Raw genomic sequence first — 25,881 nt, 5'->3', positions numbered from 1 at the left:
CCCAAAAATTAAAATACATCTTCCAAGGCATTCTATTTACCCAGGGAACACTTCTCTTCACTGTGTAAGATTGCCTAATATTTATTTTCTTTATGTTTTTCATGTTATGCAGGCAATTTTAAGGCAATGTACATTAAATGCATTTACTACTAACTGTGTGGTATAGATTATTTGATATATAATCTGCTATAGACATGTTATGGGCTATGATACCTTACAAATATTTCTGAAATGTGATTTACCACCAAGAATTCTACAGTACACAATAGTAGAATCAAATCTGAAAGCTATATCATAAGCTATATCATTTTTTTTTATTCATGAGACACGGTGAGCAAAACACTGTCAAAGGGCCAGGAGGACAGATGGATGAACAGAATGAGGAGGGAGAAGAGGGGAAGGCAGAGTCACCCTCACCTCCCCATTACATACACTTGTACCAGCAAATCACTAACAACATGATGTCTTATCATCCACTCAGCTGAGTCTGGGATTAACTTTTATACTCAACTCTCTGTAGCTGAATTGAAAGGTCTCCTTGCTGCACCATGGTAATTCTGCCTTGCTGGAATTAACTGCCAGCCCAAATAATCAAACCTGTCTTTTTCAGAGAATGTCTAACACACGTTTAATGATTTTTTCAATTCCTCCAGCTGAACTTAGAGAACTTTCCATTTAAATAAGTACATACCTTGGCAAGGTGGTAATGATGCATACATTACTTGATCCAGAGAAGGAAGCATTCACATTTACTTCACTTGATTTTTTGACATATGGCTAAAGCCTATCAATAGACTGCTGATTATATCATCATCAGCTTGGAACAACACTGTTCATTATTCAAGAACACTGCAATTATTGCTCACAGGCTTCCTTTCTCTTTTTTTCTTATATTTTTTTCTTATTCTCTCTCTCTCTCTCTCTCTCTCTCACACACACACACACACACACACACACACACAGAATTCATGTTCTGTAATTGGACCCTACTAACAGCTGAAGACAGTTCTTAAGTTGTAACCTTTCATTTCCTGTTATAAGCTAAATGGCATCAGCTAAAGACTTATAGCCACCTAAAGCTGCAATTTCAGGGGCTGGGCACCTGCAGGCAGTTAGCTTCACTGCAGTGGGTCGGAGAATGCTAAACAGTCTGTAGCCATGAAGACAGGCCAGGACTCTGACAGACCTAGAGATCTTAATTGTACCCTGATACCCTCTCATTAACAAGGCTTCGTGAGGAAAAACGAGTATCTTCACCATCCCTTTGTCCGGAGCTGAGAAGAAACAGATTTATTTACAAGGGAAGATGCAATGAATATACAAAACAACAGAACAGAAGAAAATGAAGAAAATGTTCTGGAGTGAAGCAATAAAAGCTCTTGATTAATGGCTGCAAAAAGTAGAAACCACAATATGTCACATAGTGCAATCCTTACAAGATACTGCATCCTATTTGTAATCTTGTAATGGTGCATACATTCTCAGCATGATATATTGCAACTTGCACAAACACAAATGATTCAGAGATTAAATCTTATGTTTATATTTCAACATTACTGATCTCTGGTGAAAGCCACATAAACCCAAATAAAAAGATGTATGATAAAAATATGCCTAAATAATCAGAGCCTTTCTTATGTTATATTCATTTAACAGTAATCACGGCCAGTTGATGGAATTTGTAATATTTTTATTCCCTATGTTGACAAGGTTAGATCAGAGAGATCAACATTAAACTTTGCAAGTTACAACATGATTGCATCACTTGCATAGACTCTGACACACTTTCTGCACTGCACTGAACACTGTGAAGAGACTGAGTCATTAATAATACAGCCCTCAGATCAGTCGTTTAACATCTTCAGACACCTCCCAACTTCAGACTGTTTTTACCTCTAATTTTAAGCCCTATAAGGTAACAATATCAATAAAGTACAAGAAGCAATTATTACATATACATTATACCTTTGAAAATGTACATGAGAAAAATACCAGAGACAACATTTACAGTGGCAGAACACAAATAAATAATGGTATATATTGTTACATCTATCTATATCCATTTATATTCACTGACCACTTTAATAGGAACATCTGCCCAAGGTTCAATGTGTTGTGGGTTCTGAGATGCTTTTCTGCTCACTATGGTTGTAAAGAGTGAGTTACTATAGCCTTCCTGTCAGCTTGGACCATTCTCCTCTGAGCTATCTGACCATTCTGTATAAACTCTGCAGACTGTTGTGTGAGAAAATCCCAGGAGATCAGCAGTTTTTGAAATATTCAGGCTAGCCTGTCTGGCACTTAGAGCACATTTTCCCCCGTTCTGATGTTTCATGTTTCATATCTGCATGATTTTATGCATTGCACTGTTGTTACATGATTGGCCGACTGGATAATTGCATGCATGGGTAGTGGTACAGGTGTTCCTATTAAAGTAGGCAGTGAATGTATGTAAGATTATACACTAAATATTTTTTATTAGAATTTGAGAAAAATCTCACAGAAAGTATACATCATTTTATTTAAACCACATTTAATAATAATTAAATTTAACAAAAAATAGAAAAATCACCAAACTAATCTAAATGAAACACTTATATTTCCTGCCTCTTCTGCCAATGAGCACAATTTACACATATAGTGTCTTGTGTTCATTCCTTTTCTGTCTTTTTTTTTCCACTTTCATAGGACATACTCTTTTCAGAATCTGAGAGGATATTTTATCATTTCTCTATTACTTTCCTCATTCTTCTCTCCAGACTATCTCCCTCATACAGTATAACCACTCTGCATTCTCTTATCTCACTGACTTTCATTGACAAATATGAGCGGTCCTCTAGAGGTGGGACTGCCCATCTGTCTGTAAACATTAGGTTGTCCCAGATTGGTCTGCAGTAGGCTGAGTCCTCCACCTGATAGGTCAAAACTTGGCTGGCTGTAGAGCCTCTGTCCAAAGCCTGTTCCGGATTGGTCAAAACTGCTTTGACTGTGCTGCCTGAAGCTACCGCTGCGTTTCTCAGAGGGCGTTCTGGAGGGGTAACGCTGACCGGACTTGTGTAAGCCTGTTTCTTTGTAGGCAAACCAAATGTTACCAGCCCACAGGGAGAAATTCAGAAAGCCAAACGCCTGGGGGAGAAAGAAGGGATGGTTCACAGCCAAAAATATAAATATGAGATAAGGAGTAATGCAGTTAATTTGTTTTAAATATTCATAAATTTTAATTGGCTTTGTCACACTTCATATACTTTTCTTTGAGGTTTTCTTGATAGCTGATGGTCATATTTCTGTAGTAATATTAAACCTGATACAATGGAACAGGCCTATTAAAAAATCATGTCCTTGAATTGGTACTTCATAAAATTGCCACAATTTTGCTTTGTGATTTGAAGAATTTACTAAACCGCATAATCCAAAATATTCAGGGCATCAAGACTGGACAATATAACTCAGTACCCCACGAGAGCTTATTCTCAGCATCAGACACAGTCTCAGTATAGCCTAATGGCATTTGTTCTAAAATTTTATTTAAACTCAACTAAAAGATACACTTAGTGCTTTTTATTTCAGACTGTCTTTAGACATCACAAAATGCCTGTAAAATCCCTTGTTTGTCCCTGGCACAATTTAAGACTATCAGAGATTCTTGACTCTGATATTAGCAAGGGTTTAGCAAAAGCTTGCACAACAGTGAATTAGTGAATAGTGAATAGATTCAAGATCTGTTGTAATAGCCTGCAAACTTTGTTACTATATTCATACTGTAGTCTCAAAACACGTACCACTGATACATTAAGACTGGTCCAGGTAGGCTCCTCTAGTGTCTCACACAGGTTCTCCTCATCTCTGCAGGCAGTCATTAGCATCTGTATCAGACTCACATCCGTGGCTGTCTTCACTCCGGAGAGAGTTTTAGCCCAGGCTATTGAGCTCACGAGCCACAGACCTGAGAAAATCACAGTCACCAGGCAATCCTGTGGAGAATTTAAAATGTAATTATTACACTTTTGTGAAATGCTAGTTTTCCCAAATCAAACTGTGCTTTATTTGTTTGTTATATATTTATCGATAAGCACTTTCCTTACATCTCATACAGAGGAGTCACTTGAACTTTACATGGTTTTTAAACATCACAAATTACACATCACACATTTTTCATATGTAGTGGACTTTCAACATGTAGTGCAGGTGTATTTATTTTAAAAAATTCTGATTATTTTTCAAATTTATTTTCATGTGTTTTTTCACATGACATTTATTTTCATATGTTAATTTTTTGTATGTAGGGCAATGTGGTTTAAACTGAGTTATGATATCAATTATAGATGAGTTATGACATCAATTATATGAATTATTTTTAAGATGAATTCTCACATGAATAATTCTTTTGACGTGAAACATGTGCGATTTCCGATCAAACGATATTGAAATTAACAATCTTTTTTTTTTTTTAGATAGAATAGAATAGATAGAATAGGATGTGATCACATGTTATTCACATAAGTCCATGTTTAAAATAACATAACAACATGTAAAATATATGTGATTTTTATGTAAGGGATCCTGTCAATCCTTTCATTCTAAAAAAACAGCACTCACCACTAGAGGACCTCTGTTCTTCTCTCTGTACTTGTTCTGGTAGAAAATGTAGACTACTGTAGCTAGGAGCGAGTAGAGAAATGCTAACACAGACACAGTAACAAAGAATTGTGCTGAAGAAGAGTAGTCTCCCTCGAGGAAAATCGTCTCATACCTCTTACGCTCACAGAGAGGCACGTTGAAGTGCACCTGCTGCAGTCTGGAGGAACAGCATACGAGAAATTTCAGCATGTTGTATAACATGCCATAATAGACTCATACTATACATATTCATAAAATATTAATTCTGCCATTTACAAGCCAATGTATTGTCTGCCCTTTGTCTTCACAGACTCATACCACACTGTGAAGCTGATATAATCCCTGTGTGACCTTGTGGATCTCTACATCAATAATTCATGTTTTTACATACTTATATAAAAGACCACTAAATATGCATTTATGTTCAAGTCACCTTGTCTTCACTACTTGTTAGACTGCAAATTATACTTGAGGGAGAAGAACATAGATATCGTGCATTATAAAAATACTGAAGACAGAAAAACATGAAAATTACATGCCTAGTATGATTAGCATGATTTCTTTATGCTTTGCTTTTCTTAATTCTTAATTTGTGATAGCAAGGCCTATTTTTTTTTATTTTTTGATTAGTTGATCGCTTTATTTCTGACTAATCTTTAAACAATGTCAACTTACAGAATAACACTGAAAATGACCAGGTCAAGATACAATCAGATGTATCAAACTGAAGAAACAGAGATCAACAGCAGTTCAGGTTTAAAGTGAAAATCAGGCCGTGGTTAGAAAAATGCCAAATTATCAAATTACCAAATATATAAAATCAAAATATATACTTTATATACACACACACATGTATATGTATTGTTTAATTAAAACAATATTATATGTTTAATTAAAAAATTCATTTGACTAACTTCAATTATTATTTATTTTATGGTGAAAGATCTTTCTTTACGTGGTTGCTTTCTCTAAATTTATCCTTTCTCACTAAATTTAGTCATCAGCCCTTGCAGCTGTCACTTTGTATCACAAGACAATGTGAGTGTGGGAGGGCAAAAACTTCACACACTTCCTCTGAGGCATTTGATGTTATGGACATATTTTTGAGACCCCAGGGATTGCAAACCACTGCTTTATTGAGAGCGGTTTGCTCAAGTGTTCAAACCACTGTTCACTACGGTACATTTTAATTTTAGGTTTATACTACCACAGAAATGTCCATCATCTGTTGATCTGTGACTTTAAGGACATGAAGAGAAATAATTACACTCACCTGAATGGATAGCCAAAACTGATGCTGATGTTTCTTTGGGTTTTATCCATACATTCCACTTTAACCGTTATCTGGCCAGAATATCCCCCACATGTTGCAAATGCACAGACAGCAAAAAGCTGTAGAAGCAAAGTGAATGAATCAAAGAATCAAATAAAAACCCTAGTACATAATTCTCAGTGTCCCCCCTCTCTCTCTCTCTTTCTATCCCTCTCTTTCTCTTAAGTGCTGCTTTTCTAATATGCGCTCCACAAGCCTTTATTATTAAGTAGAAGAGAAGTAGAAGTGGTTTTGTGAGTATGTCCAAGAAATACCCCAGTCCTTACAATACATATGTTGAAAACAAATCTAAAAAAATAACATGGTTAAAACTTATAATAAAGTGTAAATTAAAGGCATAGATACAACACCAGAATAATGGAACTTGTTTGAAAGAATGAACTAAATACTGCACATGAAATGTTCAATAGTTTCCTATAGAAAATGAGAATCATACTAATAAAGCACAAATATTCATATATATAGAAATACTATACACAGTATAATACTGATTAGCGATTAGCATCGATCTTTCAGTAAGAGCAGATAAATTATTCAGAAAGGAAAAACTACAGCAGAGACAGATGCTGGGACCACTCACAGTGATTAAATCTGATTAAATAATCAAACCTTTTCTCAGACATTCACACAAACACGACAAAAGATAATTACTGAATGCACTTTTTAATATATGTATGTATATAATTATTTATACCACTTATACAACAAACACAAAATTATTTGAAAGAAAAAAAAATCTCAAGATATCCTTTTAAGTAAACTTATGTAGTCTTACCGGAGCAAATATGACCATACACATTGAGGAGGATGACTGATCATCAGTTAGTATATCTCTCAGTAAAGGAGTGAAAGCTCGCTCCCATGTAAAGCCTCAGATAGTGACTGAGAACTCACTACACAGACGCTTCGACACAGGAACCAAGCAGAGTATGTGTTGTGTGTATGAGAGAGAAACAGAGAGGTAGAGACACAGAGAGAGAGAGAGAGAGAGAGAGAGGGATGAATTTTGCAATTCATTATGATGGAATATTTGGCATGTCCACATACACTGACTCACATATATGGACATAATACTTCTCAAATGAAGCTCTGAATGACATTTATAATAACATTTTAATCCATTTTATTCCATAATTAACTGTTTTGATCATTTCACACTGCACATGTTAGTATTGCATGTTACTCTGACATGCAACAAAATAAACCAATAAACACATTATTACTGATACTTTTTGCATGAGCCACAACCATACTATAAATATTTCATCTGCAAAAACAATTCTCTGACACTCACTTGCCATGCCAGTGTAGATTACGCAGTTTTAAAAATCTCATATTTCAAGTAAAAGAATGTATATTGACATGGTATTTTGTCATACTGTTCTCCATAGAGATATAAAACAGTATATCTAGATTCTTTAACACAATATACATTATTCAATGACTGTCCCAACTCAAGCCCAGATGATTGCATGGCTTGAGATATGAAGTGATCATCAATCTCATACATTATAGGGAAGCCACGCTTTCACTTCAGCCACAGATGTCAAGCTGTGTCAACAGTGAAATGGATTAGATTTATGTAGTGGCTTGAGAGACAAGGATCATTTGAACTTCAGAGGAAACACCAACAAGTTACTGCTTTAAGTTAATACAGTATTGGTTAAAATTATTTTATTGTTTATGTGGCAAGTGTGTGAATGGTGCCCTGTGTTGGACTGGTGTCCTATCCATTTTTCTTGCCTCGTATCCAGTGTTCCTGAGATAGCCTCTGGATGCACTGCAAGCCTGACCAAGATAAAGTGGTTACTGAAGATTAAAGAATGACTGAATGAATGAATGAACATTTTTTCAGTAGAAAGATATGTGTCACTGTAATTGGTGGTCTTGAATTTAGTAGGCTTAAGTAGAATTCCAATAATAGTCTTACTCAAAAAAAAAAAAAATTGACAAAAGCTTTGAAAGAACTTTAACAAAGGTTCTGAAGGAAGGCATTCATACACTGTCCAACTGGAAGAACTGACAATGAATCCTTGAAGAAGTGACCAGATTTGGTCTAATATGTACTGGCTTATTCTTCTGCTGTGTACTGTAACAAGGTTTCCAGGGTTTCCCAAAGCAAAACAGCAATGCACCATAGCATAATTGTATTTCATGCTGAGGATTGGGTTATCTTCTTCATCACCATTCTTTCTCTTTTCATATTAAACCCATATTCTAAGTTCCTGGTTAGCCAACTCCTGTAATTCTCCACCTGGGAGGTTTTTCTCTCCAATTAACCTTATAATTGCTTATGTGGTCTTTTCAGCTCACTAATGATTGCCAGTTAGCAGAGATGTGTACTGACCTTTTTCAAGTCAACAAACTGCAAAACAATTGTCTCATTTATGTGCTTTTGATATGCTCTTTGAACATGTGGATGGATAAATAAGAGTTTGTGTCCCCTTATATTTATATTTCGTTTAATTGTTTAAAAAAAAAGGTGGATGGTTTAATGAAAAAACGATTCTCTCACTGATTAGTATTGTTTTGTTTATTATTCGACATTTGTATGTAATTTCCAGGATACAGTATGCAAATAGTTCAGCTAATTGGAGAAGGAGAGCGTGTTATAAATGCAACATCAATTTCTTTTTTGCGAACGAATAATCATCAGATATAATTAGATGTCACTTACTCATCCTGTGCCTTTACAAATGTCACAGGCAGTCATTCAAACTCACTCTCCCTTAGTTTCACAGTGAAAGCTGTAGTAATAAATCGACTGATTCTGTTTTGAATCCAAATGATGTATCTTTTTGTTTAGTACTGAAACAGTGAGTCATTAATTGTGCATGTCAATATGTTTTCAGTTTTTGTTGATGTCCATCACTTTAATAAAGACAACAATAAACCATTGCAAAATTTACTGACTTGTTGAAGCTTTATTTAAATTGAATGCATCACTAAAATGGCTGAATACTGAGCCCTGAAGATGACAAACTGAGTGTTTTATTTTCAGATTAGATATGATCTCCCTCTTCTGGGCAGACATACGAATCACAGCATATGTTGTAAATAGTGCTTGTTAGTTTGGTTTACACTGATCTTTCTCAACCTGACCGGCTATATAGCAGTTTATAACATGACCCAACAAAAAGCATATACTGATGTGGACTTATTTATTGTATTGTTTATGTTCAGTAGACGTTCACAGGAAAGACAACCTGGTAACTAAATTTAAAATATCTTATTAATTGTTAGCAAATTAGTATAAGTTGATTAGTATTTCTTAGAAATTCTTATGTTTAATGCATAGCCTTTAAACACATTAAATCAGTTTTCAAGAATCCCGTGATCTATACACACTATATGTCTAAATGTTTGTGGACAACTGACCGTCACACCAACATGTGACTAAATCTGGAATGGGATGTGCTTTTTGCACATCCCATTCTAGATTTAGTCCCCCTTTGCTGTTATATTAACCTCCACTCTTCTTGGAACGCTTTCCACTAGAATTTGGAGCATGGATTTGGCCCATTCTGCCACAAAAGCATTAGTGAGGTCAGGCATTGATGTCAGGAGGCCTGGGGTGCAAGTCATCCTCTCAGTTCATCCCAAAGGTGTTCAGTGAGGTTGAGGTCAGGGCTTTGTGCGGGCCATTCATGTTCTTCCACTCCAACCTTGGCAAACCATGTTTTCATGGACCATGATTTGTGCACAGTGGGCAATGTTGTGTTGGAACATGTTTGGTCTAGGACCCTTAACTCCAGTGAAGGGAAACTGTAATGGTGTATGATGCCAATTATATGATGATAAATTATATGATGCCAGACCTTTTGTGTAAGTTATAGGCAAACCAACAAGACCCATGAGAGCCAATGGAAATAAAGTTGTCTTCAGATTCAGCTGATCAAAGTCAGCTTTAAAGTGTGTATGACGAAGTATAACTTCAAAGTAAAGATAGGATAACTCTAAAGTAACCCTAAAGCAACAAAGAAAATTACACTGAGGTGAAAGTCTTCAAGTAAATTTGTCCACTATTACATTTACATGTAACTTTCTAACTGTTTTGATTCAGAACTCACTTGTGGCCTGGAGACTTAAAGTACTAGCTTTTATTATGTACACTACCTTTTTTGGATATTACCATCAGTTACCATCACATCAGTTGCCATCACAAACAAACTGCAGTGATAAAACAGGAGATTGAGTGAGGTGGTTTCAATGTTTAGTACCTACTGTGTACTGGTGCACAATATCTCCTGCAATATTAAAAACATCAAAGAGCAGTTTACTGTATATTGTATATTGCAGTATAAGTGTATGTATGTAAATGTTACTTATTGTACATTGCTAATCGGACACTCATTCATGTGTATTCTACACATAAAAATAAATAAATAAACAAGCAAACAAACAAATAAATAAATAAAAATACATTTTCTGATTCCTGATTTAGCTTTTTTAACATTCTAAACCTGGTATTGTAGCAGGGGAACGTTCTCTAAGCCTACAGTGCATTACACTCTGCTACCATCTACTGTTCCAAACTGTATAGGACATGATGCCTGTCCTTCAGTAACATCATCATATCCTGATGTGATTTGGTGCTCTGCAGAACCAAATGTGTACAACTATCTTCCTTAATGCCAGTTACACTTAAAGCACATACCTTATAAAGGTTGTTTTATACATTTCAAATTAATGTGCTCAGCAATTTGTCATTAATCTTCCTGCGTGTATGCAAATAACGTGCTACCATAAGTCTCCACTGGAGGAGCAATTGAGCTTTGTGAGACTGAGTATGAACAATCCAAGGCTTAGTATGGAGCCTTTCTATTCTCCCTCAATACCCGCTCTCTCAGTGAGGTAATATCCTCACGTGGTTTTTCATACCACTGTTATGCTACTGACACCAAATTCATCATCTTATTTCCTTCCTCAGACACTGATTCTGAATGAACCTCAGCATGCCTGGCAGACATCATCATAGATGGCAGCTCATCAGCTGAAACTAAATCCCAGCAAGAATGAGCTGCTTAATATCCCTGGAGATGCATCTTCATATCAAGATATCAACATCTTGTGATTTCCCTGGACAACTTTCAGATCACACTGAGAATTCTGGACAACTAACTATCCTACTCTTGCTATTTCAAAACACTGTCGCTTCCGTAAAAAGCCATGAACAGCTAACTCTCAGCTACCTGAAGGCACTTATCACACCCTGCTCTGCACCGCATTCCCTTCAAGCCTCCAGCATGGTTTGATTGGACCTACCAAGGTACAAGGTACAAGGTAGATATGCATCAAGATGTTTCTCTGTCCTGGCACTCAGGTGGTGGAATGAACTTGCCCTGGCTGTCGAAACAGCTGAATCACTGTCTGTCTTCAGATGAAGACTAAAGACCTACATTTTCACCAAGCACTTAAAAGGGCACTAATTTTAAATCTTGTGGGGGTTTGGTTTTTTGTTTGTTTGTTTGTTTGTTTGTACTAGCTCCTGTCTGACAGGGCTTTAGCTTGATGTTATTCTGTGACCCTGACCTATTGAACTCTCATGAAGATATGTTTCCGACAGAGACTACAGAACTATTCTGTAAGACCCTCTGGATAATGATGTCTGCTAAATGCTGTATATGTAAATTAATCATCAAGTAAACACAATTCACTATTTATAGAGACTACGGTAAACTTGTGTGTATGTTTTGCATGTATGTACAATAAAGCATTTTTACAGTTTTAATGCTTAAATGTGTCATAAACATTCAAACCTATATTTGTGGTAGAAAAATGCCAGTGCATGCAGGGGCTTGGCCATCTGTCTCAAAATAGGTGGAATCAGCTTCTTTATTAATTTTGTTGTTGCTGTCACCTGACAGAATTAACTTTAAAAAGCTATTGCTGTGTATATCTGTGTTGAAGAAGACATTTTACTAGACCTGTACCCAGCAACGCAATGAACTGATAGATTGCTGCTTGAAATATCAAGTGGTAATTGGACTGCAGATGTCATTTATCTTTGCAAAAACGTAATTAACTTTAATTGAGAATACAAAGTTACAGAACTGCACACTTGCTTGTATTTTATTGGGATTCTTTAATTATTGCTGGTCTCTGTGTTCTCTGCAGGCCTTTTCTTTAAAACACCAATCACCGCCATGACTCTCTTTCCCTCTTGCCAGAAACCACTTAAACCTAATTTCATTTTGACTCACTCCTGTGCACATGCCAGAGAGATTTTTTATTAGCGAAGACAGCCACTAGATTTTCTAGGGTAGACTGAAGCCAGTCTTGTCTTTGTGCACTGGCAAAGCTGAGTGTACTAACAATAGCTACATGAGAATTATTGTCTGTATTCATTACTATGACCAGGAGAGGCTTATAAATACACTTTTCACTGTTTTATATGCGTGTTACAGTGTCAGTGCCAGCACATTTGACTCAATACACTAATCTGCAGGTGGTCTCAGCCAAAATTGATCCATCCATACCGCTTATCCTACACAGGGTTGTGGGGAGCCTCGAGCCTATCCCAGGGAACTTGAGGCACAAGGCGGGGGTGCCAACCCATCACAGGGCACAAACGTGCACACATTCACACACCCATTCACACACTACAGACAATCTGGAAATGCCAATCAGCCTACAACGCATGTCTTTGAACTGTGGGAGGAAACTGGAGTACCCAGAGGAAACCCCCAAAGTACGGGGAAAACTTGCAAACTCTGTGCACACAAGGCAGAGGCAGGCCCAGCCAAAATATTGCTAATTATTTATTTTCTTCAGTATTCAAGAACTGACCTATCCCTTACATAAGAAAACACTTTAGGAGAGATTGCTTAAAGCACATTCTCTCTGTATAGGCATTTCTACAGATCAAGGCTTGTTTTCTCTCATTAAGATAGAAAGCAGGTATAATTTCCATTAGGCTCTGGCTTATTGATGCTTTTGCTGAGGGGGTTTATTTGAGTAGACTGCTTAGTGGTTATGTGTTAGGAAGAAGGAAAGGTTGGTATGTCCCCAAGGAGAGTGAGCCTGACACTTTGACACAACAAGGTTTTCACCAAGCTGAAGTTAGGAAGGCTACTGTTCAACACTGCATAATTAATGATTCTTTTTCTGGCCTCCATCTTGCTTCTCCATCTCCCTCAACCCTGAGAAGCAGGACATGAGAAAAAGAGTGACAATACAGAAGCAGCTGTGATGCTCTAATCAGTTTGAATGTTCAGGAGGTTCAGTATTAGTGTTCAGTAATACAGTAATTCCTGGAGTTTTGACCAGCAACTCATTTTCTTTTTCTGCTTCAAGAGGGGAACTGTTCTTAGATATAAATTCGAGCATTTATAAAGCCAAAGAACTGGCTCAGAATGGAGCAAAAATACACTTCACAGCCAGTGCTGTTCTGCCTGGTACAGCTCTATATATAGAAATGATGGCACTATTCAAACCCAGCACTGTTTCTCACTGAGGGAGGGAGAGAGACAGGTAACAACTTCCCAAGGCATCCAAATTATCTGTGAAAAGCTGTGATACAAGCATAAGTAAAATAACTTCTACAGAATGTGAAGTATTATACGCTCACGGCCACTTTATTAGGAACACATGTACACTTATTCACTCATGCATTTATCCAATCAAGCCATCATGTGATAGCAGCACAGTGCATAAAATCATGCAGATACAGCTGTGGTACATGCATAGGTAAAATAACTTCTACAGAATGTGAAGTATTATACACTCACGGCCATTTTATTAGGAACACATTTACACGTATTCATTCTTGCATTTATCCAATCAGACCATTATGTGGCAGCAGCACAGCACAGTGCATAAAAATCATGCAGATACAGTTTCAGATAACGTTCATATCAAATGTCAGAATGAGGAATAATGTGATCTCACTGACTTTGACTGTGGCATAGCTGTTAGTGCCAGACATTCTGGTTTGAGGATTTTTAGAAACTGCAACTCTCTCTAGAGTTTACACAGACAACAACAACAAAAAAAAACATTCAGTGAAAGGCAGTTCTGGGGGTGGAAACACCTTGCTGATGAGACAGTGTTCAGAGGAGAATGGCCAGACAGGTTTGAGGTAACAGGAGGTCTATGGTAACTTAAATAACCACTCTGAGAAGGAAAGCATCTCAGTCATACACATATACAATCACTGGCCAAACATGTCCACTGTATGTTTATATGTAAGTTTAATATATGCATGTGCATGTGACCAATACAACATTAGCTGCATTTCAGTAGTGTTGAGATCCAGCATTGATAAATCACTGTACTCTGCACTGACCTTATTCCATCAATCTCATATTTGCAGAGAGAGGGGGGAGAGAAATAGAGAGGGGGGGGATGAATCAGTCACTGTGTTTTAATATTTCAAAGAGCCACTTGCTTTGTGACTGTGAGCTTTCAGACTCACATCCTGCCTTTTTTCATCGACCTTTCATTCTTGCAGTCAGTGTCAGTGCCCAATGTATGACCTCTATCACTCAAAACATTGGTGTTAAGCACACAAACACACACGCACACACACACAGACAGACAGAGAGAGAGATTACACAATTTACAATTATTCCTACAATTATCATTGTACCTTTATACAAATATTCAAGTGTTTATTTTCAGTATTAATTACAACATTACACTTTTTCCTTATTCAATATTTGAAATATTTATACGTAAAAGGGGTACAAATGAAAGATTTAAGTCATACATGTTGGTAACAGCATAGTGTTTGTTCATTTTGCCCACACATGCACATAGTCCCCTAGCTGATGTTTGCAATGGATTGTAAGGCGGCTTCATGAATATGCAAATATGGTTGTTTCTGTGATTGATTACCAGTGAAGTAATTTTCCCTGCTTTTTGTTTTCCTAAAGATCTATTGGCCTTTCACAGAGAAGGGGAGAGCAGAAACAATGTGCTTGTAGGAGAACATGCACAATACTGCATATCTGAGCTACAGCCACATATGCGGCCTTACACTCTTGAATTTGTTCAAGGTTGGGTTGTTCTTAGATGACTGAGTGAATTCAGTGTATATGTGCATATGTCCTCTTAATATGTGAATATTCCATTTCGAGGGAGAAGACTCCAGTGCAAGCCCCTGTGTATCTTCCTTTTTCATCAAAGATTAGGGTTATTATTATTATTATTATTATTATTATTATTATCATTATTACAGTGTATTTGGCAATTTTCAGTTTATGATAGCAATTCTTTTTGTTGTGTCTAATAATCAAGGTTAATGATAATCAAACTCTAGACTAGCCCTGCAAATTAGAGCTTTAGTCACAACTGAGAAAGTTGATATTAAACTATCTCAAGCATGGGATTGGGGTATGTCTCTATTTCAGCTGCAGACATGAGAGATTGGCACACAAGGTAAGGGTATTAAACTGTCATTACTGAGACTCTATTAATTATTAATGGTTAAGATGCAAAGAGAGTGCTTCTGCAGATGAAGCAAGGGAAATCTGGAGAACTCCTCTGGGCCAACATCCACTGGAAAGATAAGAGAGTTATAAAACAGGGCTAGAGTAGCAGAACAACTACTACACTGCAATACATTCTGTGCAACATACAGTACTGAAATTATTTTTTTAAATATTTGATTTAGAATTTGAGGTATATTAAAGAGATATGTAGGCTCTGATAATATAATCTGAAGTAAATTCCATTATTCTCAAACCAGTACTGTTTTAGTTTTTATTTTCCATCTCAAATAGAAACTATTAATAGAAACTCTTTTCAGAACCATAAAGATAATGTTTCTTACTGATACTAAAACATTCTCAAAACTCTATCTCAACTGTGGAAATGTGATGCTGCGTTGTTCATTGCAACTTGGTTACATCTATGACCTTAAAATAGAAAATAACAACAGGGATATCAGAATGTGCATGTGTTTCACTTTAAATCATAGTTTTGTGGTGTAGAATGACAGATTGCCACAAGAGAAATCACAGCTTTCAGAAAGGTTCACAGAGATAGTAAAAAAAAACATAGGTGTAAATAAAAAATAGATGTTAAACAAATATTCGCTACAGCATACAACAGAATTCTCTTTTATTGTACCCCTCTGATAACTCTCTCCTGCTCTAAACAGAGCTTTAGTAAACTTTCCAGAATGACTAAACAAGTACAATGGCAATAAAGCTTGGTATTATATGCACTCAACAAATTTGTATGTTCTGTATGTTACTTCTTCTTCTATCTAATCGTGACCCTGTGTAGGATAAGTGATACAGAAGATAGATGGATTGCCAGAAATTTGTTATTTTTATACTCAAACAGAATTGTACATTTATACCACAGTGCTGTTGAAGACCCAATTCTGACTGATGAAAAGGCGTTGATTAATTTTCTATAACAGCAGCTCTGACAATAGTCCTGGCTGCAGGATTCACAGGTTTATATTAGCGTGCTTCTTCTAATATATTATCTTTCTACAGTAACAACATAGATGGGACTTGGATGGTGGATTCGCACATAAAACAATTAAAAAAAAAACATGTAATTGTTGATATGGTGACGTGTTCTGTGAAGCGATGTGTCTTTAAAGTGCCCAATGTTATCACTTTGTAACACTCAGAGATAAAGCTGCAACTTTTCCTGAAAGTGGAATGATTTTATAACCGAGGGCTTTGCAGATTTATTCCTTACATATCCATATTTATGGATGCAGTCCAGCAAATATAAATAAATTATGTATATTTGTATTATGTACTATTGTGTAGGTAGAACATCAATCATACCTTAACAGACTAATAGATCTAATAGTATATTATGGATGCCTTTTCCCTCTTAATCACTTTCTCTTAGGTTTATTTATACATTACACTAAAGCAATAAAATGCTGTCATTTGCCTAATATTTTAGTCTTTTTCCTTTCCATCAATTATGCGGAAGACCTTAAAATTTGTAAAATATGAAATATGGACAGCGAGGTGTTGCAGTTGATAGTGTTGCTGCCTCACAGCTCCAGGGTCCCTGATTCAATCCTGAGCTCAGGTTGCTGCCTGTGCAGAGTTTTTCCATGTGTTCTCCCTGTGTTTGCGTGTATTTCCTTCAGGTTTTCTGCTTTCCTCTCACTGTCCAAAAACATGCAGTTAGGTGGGAATGAGTGTGTGAATGTGTGTGTGAATAGTGCCCTGTGATGGACTCACATCCCATTCAAGGTAAATTCTCCCTCCTTGTGCCTAGTGTTACTTGGATAGGCTCTGGATCCACTGTGACCTTGACCAGGATAAAGCAGTTACTGAAGATGAATGAATGAATGAATGAATGAAGGAATGAATATGAAATACTTCACAAATATATTCAAAATCCATCCTGGCTATGTTGTGCTCAGTTAGTCTGTACTTAGTCTAGAAGTTTCACTGCTTAGTATCAAAGACATATGGAGCCAGTGGGTAGATTTTCTCCCAAGGCTCAATAACAAAATTTGTTTTGCTTTTTTTTAGTGTTTTCTCAATATTGAAGATATTGGTTTTCATAATTTATTGAAACAGGTCTATGAATGCTAAGCAGATGTGGTCTGAGCTTCAAGTGCTACCTTTTTACTGAACAGCTGCTGCAGTATCTTGAGCTGTCAGACGACTATATTTATAGTCTTAAGTGCAATACCTTCCTGGAGTCCCTTACTACCTAATGTGTTATATTCAAGAATCACTGGCAATGCTAGCTTTCGCATAAGAATTCCTCATTAAGCTCCTATCTCTGTCTCTCAATATTATAAAAAAAATCTTGTATAAACTGAATTCAAACAAAACACAAATACAACTTCACTTCAGACCATAGTAAGTCTTATCTGAGGATCCTAAAACACTGCTTATGGAGCATTTCAGAGATATGGGGTACAAAAACTGGAGTTCCCTCCATTCTTGTCAGCCTAAAAACCAGACCTATTGGTGGAAACAGACAAACAAAAAAAATCATGATGTTACAGCCACATCAATGTAGTTTTTGTTTAAACCAGTACCCAAATAGCTAAAACAATAAAAGGGGCTGTTCATTATTAAATTTTTATAAAATCTACACTATTGGTGCAATTGTTCCACTCTTTGTCAGTTCCGCTGGATAAAACCTCTTGCCAAGAGACATTAAGTGTGTGGTACATTTATGAGTGAGTTTCACGTTTGAACAATTTTGCATTTACTTTTGAGGACGATAAATTATGCGTATTGGCATTTATGCTCAGATCACTATTAATAACCTGGCATGTTGCAGTGTGTGTGTATGTGTGTGTGTGTGTGTGAGAGAGAGAGAGAGAGAGAGAGAGAGAGAAAGGAGAGAAATGAGAGAATTGGAGGGGGAGCAGATGAGACGCCATATGTGGAGAAGGAAGAGCAAAAAAGCACACTGAGATAAAGGTTGTAGCTTGGCCTGATTTTTTAGATAGAAATTTTGAATTTCACGAATGGAATTAGGTTTTGAAATTGTGATAACCTTTAAAATAACGAGGCACCTTTAGTAAATTGAAGTGATTCAGTGTGCTAGGCCTGTGATCTGGTATGTGTCATCTTTCCATAGAGGTATATAATTTGGAGAGTTTTCTATTCTAGCTGGCTGCCACATAATCTGACCTCAGAATGACCTTTAGAAATGTCACTTTAGCCACAGAGGCAGACATTGTATTGTATTGTGTTGTATTGTGTTGTATTGTGCAGTATGGAAAGTATCTTCCCCTACAGGGAAAATGTGGAACTTCAGTCCCTGTATTGGGTTGCGGTGCATGAACAGGTGTAACAGCGCCATTTCGTCTTGTATTTGAAAGCATGACCTTGTTTACTGATTTTCATCTGTCCTTAGAATAAACAATGGGTTTATTACATTTATATGGGTTTATTACATTTATATGGTCGTTTTAAAAAAAAAAACTGTCGACCTGTTTTTTTAAATAGCAGGTTAATGCCAGGTGCTTGCAGCAGCAATTCGCTTTTCATGTCCAGTGATAATAAGCAATGCTTTTGCTGGCTGGCTTTAATTCAGTCTGTATGTCTCAGAGCACGCTGCTTTAATAACTCTAGAAATACACCCTTCCCCATTCAGACAGCCTGCTTTCTGACGGCGGCGACCCTGCAGCCCGTTCAGCACCACGGACAGCTGCTCGGCAGGAAGTGGCCGTCGGCGCTCGTTCATTTCATTGAGAGAGATCCGCCGCGCTCGGCCCCGCCTGCGCGCCCCCGCCACTGCCTCGCGCGCGCTCTTTCTCCCACCACTCCGGCGCCCCCCCCTCCCCCCCCCTCCCCCCCCCTCCTCTTCTGCGCGCCGTGATTGGCCAACCGGAGCCACGGCAGGGCGCGTCACATCGTCGCTCTGCCCGTGCGGAGAGATTGCGGTGTCTGTCTCATCCGGAGTCCGCTGCCTCTTCGCTGGGACGTAAGACTCTCTCCACCGCTCCGCACCTCCATCCACTACTTCACCAATAAGCCGAACTCGGTTCCTCTGGTTTTACTTTTTAGCAGGGTGTCGTTTTTTCTTTTCAGTCGAGTGCCTGCATCGAAGCAAGCATGTTGGATCCGTCATCCAGCGAGGAGGAATCGGACGGGATAGTAGAGGAGGAGAGCAAAGAGACGCTGGCGCCGCAGTCCGGAGGTTCTCGCGTGTCGCCGAGCAGAGGCAGCGAGAGCTCGGAGCGGCTGCAGCCCGGGGGCCGTGGGAGCAGCGCCCGCCCCAGCAGCCCGAGCCCGTCCGCCGCCAGCGAGCACGAGAAGGAGGACGCCGAGAAGCTGCAGCGGGAGGAAGAGGAGAGAAAGAAGCGCCTGCAGCTCTACGTCTTCGTCATGCGATGCATCGCGTATCCGTTCAACGCCAAGCAGCCGACCGACATGGCGAGGAGGCAGCTCAAGGTAAGAGAATGAAAGCAGAGGTGCAGCCTCCTTTCATCTCACCTTGAGGGACACATGCTTGTCTTTTATTCCTCTAAATAATAACAAGCCTTTCGGTCGGGTTCGGGACATGCTGGCACCGTGTATAATCGAATCCAGTGCTCATGTTTTGTGTGTGTGTGTGTGTGTGTGTGTGTGTGTGTGTGTGTATATATATATATATATATATATATATATATGTATACACACACACACACACACACACACACACACAAAAGGCAGCGCATTAGCAGTGATAAATGTATGAGGTCACCACAGTCCGCTGTTTTGTGGGACAAGTGGGGGGAGGTGTGTGATCACACGGGGCTAACGGGACTGCAGATTTACAAAGATTCTGGCATTCGGGATTCAGATGCTAGGCTGCGAGTGACCCCAAAAAGCAGCCCGTCCCACATCCATGCACGCGCAAGACGACTTCCAGTGAAGTGCTCATTCCCCGAAAGGGCGACGGAGCAGCCGGACCAAAATAAAGCGCTGTCATGGCCTCAGGAGAGTCACGTGACCCGCGCACTCTCGCGTACAAGCTATTCCCCAAATCGCTTACTACCGTTCTAAATTGTATCCCAAAATAGGTTACTACACCTCGTATGCCAAAAGATGGCGTACCACTTAGACAAGCCATTAGTAACATGCTGTTTGGGACCGAGCTCCTCCATGTCTCTCCACACTGGCTCTTAGATCTACCAGTATGACCTTAGGTGTCAGATGTTAATGTGAGATCGTATGTATTTTTCCCCAGTGTATAGTCTTGAATCTAAACCATGAAACTTGAATTAAAGCTCTTGCAATTGACCCAAATTATACTACCACTACTCTGCATGACAGGCCTGATGTATTGGGCCTTTTAGTTGCAGCTGTCATGCTTTCAATCCATCCTCACACAGGAACTCGCAAACATTCTGAGTAAAAACTAAAAGCAGACCTACTAGTGTTTCTACTTTCCAACATCTCTGCATTTGCCTGTTTTCCCTGTAAATCTTTTCTTTTTTCAAATCTAGAACAACCAAACATGGTATTAAGTTCCAGCATATTTGCTCAATATATTGCTCTTCTCTTCTCTTCTCTTCTCTGCACAGAGATTGCATTTTCTTTATCATCCAGCTATCGTTTTTCTTTCTTCTTTCCCTCCAGAGCCATCGGGTTTAGTGTAAAGCTTCAGGCTATTGATCACAGTATGCTGCAGTGTTTCATACTGTTTCCACTCTTTGTATCTGATCCTGATCCTGCATGGGCGCACAACCGCTCCCATCTAATTCTACTCAGTTATTGATCGAGGTTGATCATTTACAATTTACAACAAGCTCTCAACAGCTTGAGGTCACCAGCCATCGCTGTCAGATAATTAAAACCAGTTGTTCCATCTTTATTTTAATATAACCTTTCAAATAACTGTGGCTCAATGTTCATGTATTTTACAGCACATGAGCAACCATTATAGTCTACATGGAATATCATGTTTGCAAGAAGACCTTTATGGTCCTAATTATGGTAACAAAGTGACAACTTTATGACAACATTATACAACATTATACAAATACAAAGACACAACATGAAAAGCACATATTAGTCCTGTGTAGTACAACGTGAACTTTGACCATTTCACTTTCATACAAGAAACAAGGCTCTGATTCTCCCTTTGGGAGTCAGTTGAGTTTAGTGAGTCATGGCTGGTGATATTTGGGTCATAGAAATTAATTTTAGTGTTGAGTCACTCCTGAGGTCCTTAAAGTGCAAAAGAGACATTTCAATCAATCACCATGCAATCTGAATCATTCCCATGAAGGACGTTCATCGAGTGCAAGGAGTAAAGGACTGATAGCTTGGCTAATGTATGCCTTAAATATCACGCAATTGAATTTGGAGTAAGGTAAATATTACTAGCTAGAAGGATTCAGTTCATTCCTTTTCAGATTCAACTAAGAACATTTCCAGTTCACCAATTTGCTGAAATCACAGAGACATGAGGATTTGCTGTGCATGAGGATTTGCCATTGCAGGCATAAATATTTAACTGAAATTAATTAAAAATGTTGTTAATTATTAGCATGAATAGCGCTGTGAAAAACTACTTATTGTAGACATGTTATCACTATAATGGTGTGCTTTTTACAAAAAGACATTTCTTTATTCAGAAAGAAAATGGTGCAATCTTTAATTAAAATATCATTAATCATGTCATTTCATTAAAGACATTTCTGTGTTAAGGCTTGGGTCATTTACTATTGCCATGATAATTTAAGATGTATGTTGAACAAAGACATAGCATCTGACCTGGAGTTTTGATTTACAGCATCTAGATTTTGTAAATGGGTGCAGTATGCAAAACTGTATTCAGTTTTGCATTTCAAAAAAATTGTATAAAACTACTTGTATAAAATCTTTTAAGATATAGTTAAAAAACATTATTGAAATGTTGTAAAATCCTCTTTGTTTTCACCAAATTGATATCCTGGACAGAACTGTGGAGAGATCTGAGCCTGGTTAAGAGCTCTGTATAAATCAGTGCTTTATTCACAGTTGTATTTTTTGACAGCATATACCTTAATTGTCTATTGGTCAAATGGAGCAACAAGTCCTCTGTCCTTAGCCCTGCACCACTTAGTGAACTGTGGCATTTTACCCGAATTGGCAGACCAAACAAAAACAGCACATATCAATATCCTGGAATTGGAGCTGGATATCTACTGTATGTAATTATGTTTGTCATACAGGTGTAGTAGTCAGCTAATCAGCTAAGCAAACCTCTCTTGTAAAAGTGGTGGAAGCAAAGGACAAATGAAAGGTTCACAGAATTCCAAAAGTTAATGCAGCAAATTTCACAAAAGGTCATACAGACAGGTGACCAATTATAGAGAAAATGAACAAAAAAGTGTCTTACTGAGACAGCTTTTTAAGGCATACCGCTAGCCACCAAAACTGCCTCAGTGCACAGATTCTGCAAGGCTGTGGAACTCTACTGAAAAGATGAACACCATCCAAATTTGCCTGTCTAAATGTGTACACTTTTTATGATTTTCATGCTGTAGGAATCATATGATGAATGCTCAGAGGACTTTTTCAAACATGAAGACCTTTAGTGGATGTGTAATGAGTAACTCAATCAGGCTTTGCACTTCTGACTGGTAAATGGGTAGTGATGAAGCCTGACTGCACTGCCCTCCTCTGCAGTCAGAACCCAGAGCTGCAGGCCACATGATTACCTCTTTCTTCACAAGAGGATGCAAATCAGGGCATTATTGTGTGATTGTGTGGTTAAGAGTGTGTGAATATATTCGAGTGGCCAGTGTGGGAAATTCACCTGCTTTCTTCTCTGATTTTCCCTTCTGATCTTTTTATTGAGGTGTGTATGTGTGTGTCTGAGGGAGCACAGACATCTTCAGCCCTTTGCTACATTTTAAAATGATAAATATCACCATTTAATCATATGGGAGCACAGAAAAGACAGAAATGTCATTACAGAACCGTCTGTTTTTGTGGGATCTCAGCAATTAGAAAGGCAAATATAAACACCTGACTTAAGAAGAGGACGATGACAAGCTTCACTCAACGCTCATTCTGTCAAGTTAAGCAGAGTCTGAGATTAGGACAGAGCTGACAGCACAGTATGCACAAACTATATACTGACATTACTAGCTTCTGCATATAAAGATAGGAGATGAACCAGAATTCTTATTGAATACTGCCTTTGGTCATGTAGACATTCAGACAAGGTTCCTTTCAAAATAAAAATGATACTGTCTAAGATGCCACGTAGTCTATAGAAGACACGTCTCAGCAACAACAGCTGAGGCTGAGTTTGTGATCTAAAACAAGATGATCGTGCCACGAGAGGAAATTTGATTAGATAAAGAAGGCAGATAAAGAAGAGGCTAAAAGAGATGATGTTTAGGAAGATGATAATAGAATGGCAAATGCAGTAACAGAGAGCAATATAACCTGGATATAACGTGTGTGTGTGTGTGTGTGTGTGTGTGTGTGTGTGGTGTTCTGTTGGGGTTGATATGTAGTATTTTAAAGCAGATTGTGAGAAGGCAGAACAGACTAAAGAGACAGAATACATCTAAGTCCTGATAAAAGCTGGCAGTGCTTACTTCCAGTATAAATATATACGACATATACATATTCTTGTGCCATACATGAGGAATTAAACACGATGGGGTGTGCTCTCATAGGAAAATAATCAATGATGATAATCCATGATGATCAATTGCTGTGGCCTTGTATGGCAGTGGAGTTACTGTTGCCACCCCAAACTTAGTTATTTTCATAACAGCACATCATGAAGTATTATTTACTCACTGCCGGTTACAAAGTGCAAACACCCGAGACTCCTTCCATAAATTTAAAAAGTTAAAAATAACTTCCCTATATCAACAATAATATATTTTTGTTTGCTTAATAAATGTTGTAATTCGCATCTGCCATGCAGGTCCCCATGTATGAGCTGTTACTATAAATACAATAATGTATTAGAACGTGCACATTCATATAAATGTATTATAGGTATACACTATATAGATAGATATCTAAAATGTTCTGTTTTTCTGGAAATGTGAGTACTACTCTTAATTTTTACTACTATGTTATTACTGAAGTATACAGTACATATCACTTACACCTTCATCAGGCTGCTACTGATGTCCTATCAGTGTAAACAGGACAAATAAGCGTTTCAATCTTTGAGGCTAAATTAGAATCAAGACAAGATCAAAGATCCTATCTACTAGTTACAGTGGACATTAAAATGAAAGCCATTATGTTAAGGAGAATGGAAGAATTTGTATTAAATCTGTGAATAGGAGTGGAAAGTGAATCTTGACCTACGAGGCATTTGATTGGTTCTATTATCAGGAATGAATTTGAAATGCTGAGTAATTCGTGGCCTTGCCACCGATTACTGTCAAAGTACCATTTAGTATAATATTGGTAGTAAAAAATTTTTAACCCATTTCCTCAGAAATACAAAAAGGGTTAATGGAAAAGTCATAGAATTTGTTACATAAGAAATAGGAGGTGGACTGCGCCCTCTCATCATTAAGCGCAACGGCATACCAGCTGTTTTAGGATCAATAAAAGCACACACATGCAAGCATAACATGAGATTGCCTTATTCTAAAGACCAGTGGCTATTTCACTCCATCCTCCCATCCACACCCACTCACACACACCCTCATGTATTATCACAGACACTACATTCCATCTCCCTTTCCCACATCTCATTATCCATTAAGCAACACCTCCCCCTCTCCCACTCAAGCCCAATTGGCATAGGCTTGCATGACCTTCCCTCTTCCTCAAGGTTGAATAGCATGCAGCTTTCCTCTCATGATCTCTCTTGCTGTAGGAAACAGTAGAAAAAAGCATCAGACAATGGTCACACACATGTTCACTATAAAGTTCTCCTCAGAGACATGCGGTGAGAGAGAGAAGGCACTGATTTCTAGACGACATGCTTTCCTCTCTGTCTGCCGTCTCTTTGGTCACAGGAAGCCATTTTGCTGAGTGTGCCATGTCATATGTCTCAATTCCTTATTTTTAGCTGGAATTGGAGAGTTCCAGGCAAATGCTCACACCCCCACACGCTCTTTAGCTCTCCCTTGCAGATACACACATTATCTTGTGTGCAGGCATTTACACACAAACACACACAAACACACACACACACAATTAACATTTGTCTAAGAACAGCATATAATTGAGAATGTATACAGCACACATAGATACTCTCTTGTTTGATGATATATAAATATGTCTTCTTATCTACAACTGTGGTTGTTTTTCTCTCAGTCTTTATCACACACACACACACACACACACACACACACAAAGCTCTCCCTAGAAGGAAGTAAGAATAAAAAAATATTATATTGTATTATTAATCTTATATACAGTATGTTGAAAGATCAGTGTGATTTCAGTAACGTGTAGAAATCTCTCCCTCATAAATGCTTTAAAGTTCCTCAAATACTCATTAGTGTAAAATCCAAAGACACATGCACTTTCACGCATGCATTTAACCAGGCACACTCACACACGCACCTA

The 25,881-nt window shown here is 37.9% G+C and overlaps 2 protein-coding genes across 15 annotated transcripts in view; one reads left to right on the top strand and one right to left on the bottom strand.

Annotated features, from left to right (window-relative positions):
• Nucleotides 1-1,263: 1,263 nt before the first annotated feature.
• synprb (synaptoporin b) lies at nt 1,264-6,872 on the bottom strand. The gene is made up of 5 exons (XM_026923932.3): nt 6,726-6,872; nt 5,891-6,009; nt 4,597-4,795; nt 3,780-3,971; nt 1,264-3,126 (listed from the first exon to the last, which is right to left on the bottom strand). Exons 1-5 carry the CDS (start codon nt 6,747-6,749, stop codon nt 2,803-2,805), a joined length of 858 nt encoding a protein of 285 aa, XP_026779733.3. The 5' UTR covers nt 6,750-6,872; the 3' UTR covers nt 1,264-2,802.
• Nucleotides 6,873-19,268: 12,396 nt separating this feature from the next.
• The window catches only part of cadpsb (Ca2+-dependent activator protein for secretion b), a 79,036-nt gene continuing 72,423 nt past the window's right edge, over nt 19,269-25,881 (top strand). For 12 of the 14 annotated variants that reach the window (XM_026931527.3, XM_026931563.3, XM_026931545.3 and 9 more), the window contains exon 1: nt 19,270-19,800. In XM_026931527.3, the coding sequence (XP_026787328.1) occupies nt 19,462-19,800 (339 nt within the window). In that variant the 5' untranslated portion in view covers nt 19,270-19,461. Of the gene's footprint in view, nt 19,801-25,881 lie in introns of all 14 variants that reach the window. The other 2 variants (XM_034311631.2, XM_053229580.1) reach the window with 1 other exon arrangement.

This window comes from Pangasianodon hypophthalmus, chromosome 2 (assembly GCF_027358585.1).
Source record: "Pangasianodon hypophthalmus isolate fPanHyp1 chromosome 2, fPanHyp1.pri, whole genome shotgun sequence".
NCBI lineage: Eukaryota > Metazoa > Chordata > Actinopteri > Siluriformes > Pangasiidae > Pangasianodon > Pangasianodon hypophthalmus.
Note: the sequence above shows the minus strand (reverse complement) of the source record. Positions and strands in the feature narration are given on the sequence as shown.

Excerpts from the sequence above, each read along its gene's own strand:
- synprb (XM_026923932.3), bottom strand. The coding sequence starts at position 6,749 with ATGTGTATGGTCATATTTGCTCCG. Across the intron at positions 4,796-5,890 it reads AGTTTTGGCTATCCATTCAG|ACTGCAGCAGGTGCACTTCA; the intron begins GTGAGTGTAATT and ends CTGTTCCTCCAG. Across the intron at positions 3,127-3,779 it reads CCAGTCTTAATGTATCAGTG|GCGTTTGGCTTTCTGAATTT; the intron begins GTACGTGTTTTG and ends TTTCTCCCCCAG.